At 39.1% G+C, this 6685-nt stretch overlaps 1 protein-coding gene across 1 annotated transcript; it reads left to right on the top strand.

The window, feature by feature from the left end:
* The first annotated feature begins 279 nt into the window (after positions 1–279).
* Positions 280–3621, top strand: LOC133456550 (succinate dehydrogenase [ubiquinone] iron-sulfur subunit, mitochondrial-like). The gene is made up of 8 exons (XM_061735047.1): positions 280–416; positions 1443–1576; positions 1682–1767; positions 1865–2001; positions 2113–2229; positions 2494–2595; positions 2949–3071; positions 3154–3621. Exons 1-8 carry the CDS (start codon positions 357–359, stop codon positions 3232–3234), a joined length of 840 nt encoding a protein of 279 aa, XP_061591031.1. The 5' UTR covers positions 280–356; the 3' UTR covers positions 3235–3621.
* Positions 3622–6685: the final 3064 nt, after the last annotated feature.

The following is a 6685-nucleotide window of genomic DNA, read 5'->3' on the forward strand; positions in this document are numbered from 1 at the left end:
GCTGCCTTCAGTGGCTTGCGGGTATATTAGGTAATCCCAAATATACTTCGTGTATAACTGCGACCCTATTAAGTTAAAATTGTGCTCATGTGTTTTTATATACAAATATTAATGTATCATACTTCTTTTGTCATTGTCCTTCAACCGTAGCCCGAAATATCTTTATAAAGTGTCTGTTTGGCTTCCGGCAACCCTAAGGACCGAGCCATGAGGGTGAACCTGAAGGCAACAGCGGTGACGTCACCCCGACGTGGCTATACATAGCGGGCGCGGCTTCTTTTGTGAAGCAGAGTCCACCTTTACCGTAGTGGCGTTACTGTTAAATAATAACATATTTATATATCCAGTAAGGAAAGATGTCCGTCGCTTGCCTGAGCCGAAATGTTTTGGCATTAAGGAACTCTGGAATGATGGTGGTAAGTATTAAATAGTTTCATTTTATTCAGTATAAGAGCAGGTTTGCCTCACAAACTTCTGATATGTTATAACCTCACATATGAGTGTTTCTGTTGTTAAATTAACTCTCAATGATGTTAATAGTTTTCATAATGTTCAATAAAGACCAGGGAGTTAAATTAGTTTTCTCATTGAAAAAGGGGAAATTAGACATCTTGATATCCAGCTGCAATTTGCTTGTGCAATATGTTTTTATTTATCATCTCCTACACAATTGCATACTGGTGAATCTAGCAGGAAAACACATTAAACAAAACGAGTCCACTTGTTTTTATTGATATACTGCACTATTTCATAGCAAAAACCTATTTATAGTTAAGGGACTGAGCTTTTGTGTAGCTCCATGCCTCTTGGAAACTTATACTTTGTTTATTCTAATCTTTATTTGCTTTTAGCAGAGAATTTATGGTATATTGACAAATGTCCTTGGCTCAACTGAGCAAAACTTTTTCAATAAGTGCCTTTAAGTTGATCTTTTATTGTCCTCCACGAGTCAGTTAGGTAACTATAGGACTGCTGTGATGTAACATTTCAGTGTCAGTTCATCCAACCGGCCACTAGAGGGAGACTCGGCATTATGTTATGGAACCAGTGTAACAACCTCGAGACGTCCAAAACACGAGATAAACAAGTCTTACATGAACTATGTCGTCTTTCTTGTTTGGTTTACATCTGTCACATTATGTTAATGTGAATTAAAACACTTTTTAAACTGAAATATTAAAACCTAAACGTGTAATTGTTGTAATTTGTATGAGTTGATCATGCAAAGTTCTTCTTATTTTAACCTTGACTGACATAACCAAGAGTGAGGTCAAGTTATGATGTTTTTCTAAGTTTTATATCTGCTATTGTTTGTTTTTCCCAACCTTGAAAGGAAGTATTTTTAGTCGAAGGGATCATGTGAGATGAAAAAAAAACTTATTTTCAAAGCGACTCCAATATTGATGCATAACTCCATCTCGCGTTGGGTCCCTGTGATACAGATGGTGCGGTATGCTCAGACCGCAGCCGCTCCGGCTCCAGAACCCAGGATCAAGAAGTTTCAGGTTTACCGCTGGGACCCTGACACCCCGGGGGACAAACCCCGAATGCAGACATATGATATTGATCTCAACACGTAAGTCAAGCCTGGATCTCACAGTATTTCTTTTTTTTTTTTAATGATTTTTACAAATTAACTCCACAATGTTGCGTCTAACTGACATGCCCCGTGTTCACACAGCTGTGGTCCAATGGTTCTGGATGCGCTTATAAAGATCAAGAATGAAATGGACCCCACTCTCACATTCAGACGTTCCTGCCGTGAGGGTAAGAAAAAAAAAGTCCATCTTGTCTCGAATTGTGTTTTTTTTTCTTTTTTATATTTGCCAGATTTTAGTGATGTAACATCTGCAAATTTCTTCAGGTATCTGCGGCTCCTGTGCCATGAACATAAATGGAGGAAACACACTGGCGTGCCTTAACAAAATTGACAAAAACACCAGCAAACCCACCAAAATCTACCCACTGCCACACATGTATGTCGTCAAAGATTTAGTGCCCGTAAGTACCGCGATAGCCGTCCCAAACCGTAATCACCAAATGAGTGGAAGTGGCTTGTGAGGACGTTTAGAGTATAATGAGCATCTGTGTTTGTGTCATTAATCCCACCAGGACATGAGCAACTTTTATGCACAGTACAAATCCATCGAGCCGTACCTGAAGAAGAAGGACGATAGTCAGGAGGGGAAGCAGCAGTATTTCCAGTCAGTGGAGGACAGGCAGAAACTGGTAAACGGGGCTCACAAACATCCCAGCAGCAGTCACATCTTTGAACAAGCAACATGATCAGAAATAAAGTTTCCTGCAACGTCACATGTGGCGGAGAACAGATGCATTATTGACCATCACATCAGTCCTGCATTAATCTCTAATGTTATTGAAGAGAATTGCAATTCAAATTAAGTGTAAAATCAGTAAGCGTTTCCTGCAGTCACAGAAGGTTACAGAGGAAGAATAAAAAAACGTCCTGATTTTAAATCTTTACCTCCACAGGATGGTCTATACGAGTGCATCCTGTGTGCTTGCTGCAGCACCAGCTGCCCCAGCTACTGGTGGAATGGAGACAAATATCTGGGACCTGCGGTCCTCATGCAGGTGGGTGAAGATGCACTCCGAACATCTAAGGTTTCCATGTTTAGTGATAAGATTTATATCCGGATTATTCAAATAAAGATTGACGGTAATCCTTGGAGACAAGTTTATTTGAACCAGATCTGTATCAGTCTCTCCGATGTGCTTTGACAGTTCAATATTAACGTTTGAGGTCACATGTAATCATAAACTAATGAATATTGATAACGGTGAGCTTTTTTCTGGGATAAAGGTACTTTTTAAGCTAAGAACTGTCAGTGCGTTACACATGATGCAACATGTAGGAGAATGACTCCAAGCTGCGAGCAGGAATTGCTGAGTGCCTTTTTAAATCTCTTAAACTTGTTTCTCCACAGGCGTACCGATGGATGATTGACTCCCGGGATGAATTCACAGAGGAACGTCTGTCTAAACTTCAGGACCCCTTCTCTCTGTACCGCTGCCACACCATCATGAACTGCACTAAGACGTGCCCCAAGGTACAGCTCGCATACGTGCTCATTTTCTCACATGCCTGAGAGTTTCCGTGTCTCACCGTCAGTCTCACAAACTGCTCCACAGGGTCTCAACCCGGGAAAGGCCATCGCAGAGATCAAGAAAATGATGGCGACCTACAAAGAGAAGAAGGCGGCAGCTTTGTGAACGACTGCAACATGAAAGTGGCTCCAGATCTATTCCTGATACCTCAAACCGAGTTGAGACAAAGAGATGAGCCGACCTCAAGCTTTTTGCTACATTAGCACTTTCTATGATATTGATGAGTGTCTGAGGTGTGTGTGTGTGTGTGCAAATGTGTGCGAGTATGCAGGTGTGTGTGTGTGTGTGTGTGTGTGAAGGTAAATGAAATTCTGTAAAAACAAGCAAACGGCATATATGCTGCGACACTATGGACCACAGTTGTGCCGTTTGCCTGCAGAGCTGAAGCTTCAGACTAACACGACGCTGTAGTTAGTCGTGTATCATTAAGTTATGTATCTCTGGAGCTCTGTATGGCGGTCACGTGGATGTTGAAGAATAAAGAATAAACAATAGTCTCATTGTCAGCTGTTTCCAGTTACATCACAATACATTTAATGAAGCATCTTACAACCTTTAAGGTATTATATTTTCTTCAATACTCTGATAATATAATTTTTAATGAAATCCTAAAGTTCAAAGAATTGGTCTGTTTCTCTAGATTTGTAGGGGGCAGTATCAAAGGACACAAGGAACTGCGTCCGGATGCTACTGTACAGGTGTATAACCACTCAGAGAAATTAAGCCTGTGACGTCAGCAGACCAACAACAGATTGGTGTAAACAAAATACAGCCAAAACGTGCAGTGCAGCAGGAACACTGCAGAAGGACTTGTTGATCCAAGATGTTATTAACAATTCTGAGGTTCATTTGGTCTTTTTGGGCAGGGCTCTTGGACAGTCCTGTACAAGTCATTACATAAGGGCCAGCTGATTTTCAGGCCATATATATATGTATATATATATATATATATATATATATATATATATATATATATATATATATATATATATATATATATACATATATATCATACACACACACATGTGTATATATATGTGTATATATATATATATATACACATATATTAGATATAAATGTGTGTATGTATATATATATATATATATATATATATATATATATAAATCCTGTATGTGTAAACAGAAAACAAATATGATGTCACAGCACATTATTAATTTGATTTGTTTCATTTCTTTATTTACTGAATTTCCACAGCCCTAATAGAAAAGATATTTAATGCATATACCCCTTTTAAAAAAGTAGGTTTTGTAGTGTCTGTGTAAATATAACATTAAAAATGCAACTTTAAGTGTTTAATTGAATTTCCTTTATCAAACACAGAGACCACTCAGTGTACACCAAAGCAAACAACGTGTCACTTGCATGTTGTAAAATTTCCAAAAGTCATTAGTTATTAACTGTGAATGTTTCATGGTAACTTTTATTTTAAATGTTACCCAATAACGAGCTCTGTGTACGGTAACAAATCGTGGACAAGCCGGACCTCCACCCCACCCTGGACCGACAGAGGAGCTCCTTCTCTAACACACTATTACAGCACCGCTGTCGAACAGACGGATACAGAAATCTTCCCTGCCACATGCCATCTCCGCATGTTTCTAGTTATAGCACACAACTGACTTTTCCTTGCAGAAGGGCAACATTTGCACATTTATTATTTACTGTATAATTTCTGCTGCACACTTACCATTATATATGTATAGGATGTAAATATCTATAGGCATTTTTAGATATTTCTTTTTTTTTTTAAGGAAAAAAGACATCTCAAGCAGCCTGTGCTCATGGGATGTCACAGAATTTGGGTCGGTCTTCATCAACAGTATCAGAGAAACTCAGAGAAACCTTCAAAGTGAAATATGACATTCGACATGGACATGAAGACATTATGATTTTAGGATGTTTAAATAAAGGTGTGATGGAAAATTCAGCCTTGGCCACTTGATTAAACCAAAACTGCTGAGAGCAAAATAATAGCCTTGGCCCAGCTAAATGTACAGACTGGAAGTCTGCCCCAAAAAGATCACACTGACCTTTAAAGATGTTTTTGTCTCGAGACACCTCGTGTATGTTTTGACCCTTTTACATGCAACTGTTAAATTAAATCTACTGAAATCTGGATCAGCTCTCAAGTCTTATTCTTGGTAATTTACACACTCAGTTTCAGTCCAGTTATTCACCTAGTTGGAAAGAACGTATAATAGAGCATTAGATGGGTTTTTCCACAACAAAAGGTTGATGCTGCACAGTGGTAAACATGTTTCAGGTATCAAAGCAAGGGGGAACTGTTTGTTTTAAAGCAATAAAACTTTTAAGTATTGGTATGTCATATGCGGTTTATGTCCTTTTACCAGTTCAATGTGGAGCTGAAGTTAGTTGGAAATGTATAGCACTGATCTACTTTGCATTTTAGCCAAAATCCACAATTTTAATTTAGATAAAAGAACGAATATTGCTGTAAAGCTGGCAAAGCGGAACACAAGTGGACTCAATGACCTTTATTGAGTTTCTGAGGATCTGGTTTTATTTACATGCCAATGTAGAAGATTACAATAGAACAAAGAAGCATCTGATTATCTGCTACACCCATCTCACTCATGGTGCACCAACAACCAGAAACAGAAACTATTGGAACTGGGAGATAACAATAAAAACACAAAACGGCAAAACCACACATATAAAATCACAGTTAGTGAAGGAAACGTGACGTCCAAAAGAATATGGCATCCCATAAGTGCCTGCCATCCCACCTGACAGCACCCCAACATGAACAATTGAATAAATTAAAAATAAATGTTGGGGTTCCCCATGGATCAATTTTAGGCCCATTACTTTTTAATCTATGCATGTTGCCACTTGGGGATGTTATCAGGAGACACGGCGTTGGTTTTCACTGCGATGCCGATGATACACAACTTTACATCGCTGTGTCTCCTGATGACATAGAACCAGTTAACGTTCTTTTAAACTGTATTTTAGAGATTAAGTCATGGATGGCAAATAATTTCTTTCAGTTTAACCAGGACAAACCAGAGAACCTCAGCTGTGGAACAACCTACCAGAGAACCTCAGGGCTGCAGAGACTGTTGACTTTTTTTTTTAATGGCTAAAGACCTTCCTTTCTTAGTTTATATTATATGTGTCCCGTGTGGGTATCAATGTGAGGATGCCTACCAGAGAACCTCATGTGTGTGAAAATGAACTGATGAGTGTTTTTAACCATCAGTGTGTGAGTTTATATGTGTTGCTGTTGATTTTTGTCATGGGTTTATCAGACTGATCACTGACTGTCATATCTTGGCAGATCCTGCCACGCCTTTCTGCTTCACTTCCCACTCACCTGTTTGGTCTCCACCCATTTCATCACCTGGTCCCCATCAAGCTCATCAGTAGCTCCTTTCATATATGGGCTGATTCCGCTGGCTCTTTGCCAGATTGTCTAGTTTGTTTAATTAGCTTTCCAGCATTTGTTCATCCTGCCTGTCTGTTGGTTCCTGTCACCCTGCTTGTTTCTCTGTGTACTATCTGTCCTGGCACC

The sequence above is a fragment of the Cololabis saira genome, chromosome 12 (genome assembly GCF_033807715.1).
Source record: "Cololabis saira isolate AMF1-May2022 chromosome 12, fColSai1.1, whole genome shotgun sequence".
Lineage (NCBI taxonomy): Eukaryota > Metazoa > Chordata > Actinopteri > Beloniformes > Belonidae > Cololabis > Cololabis saira.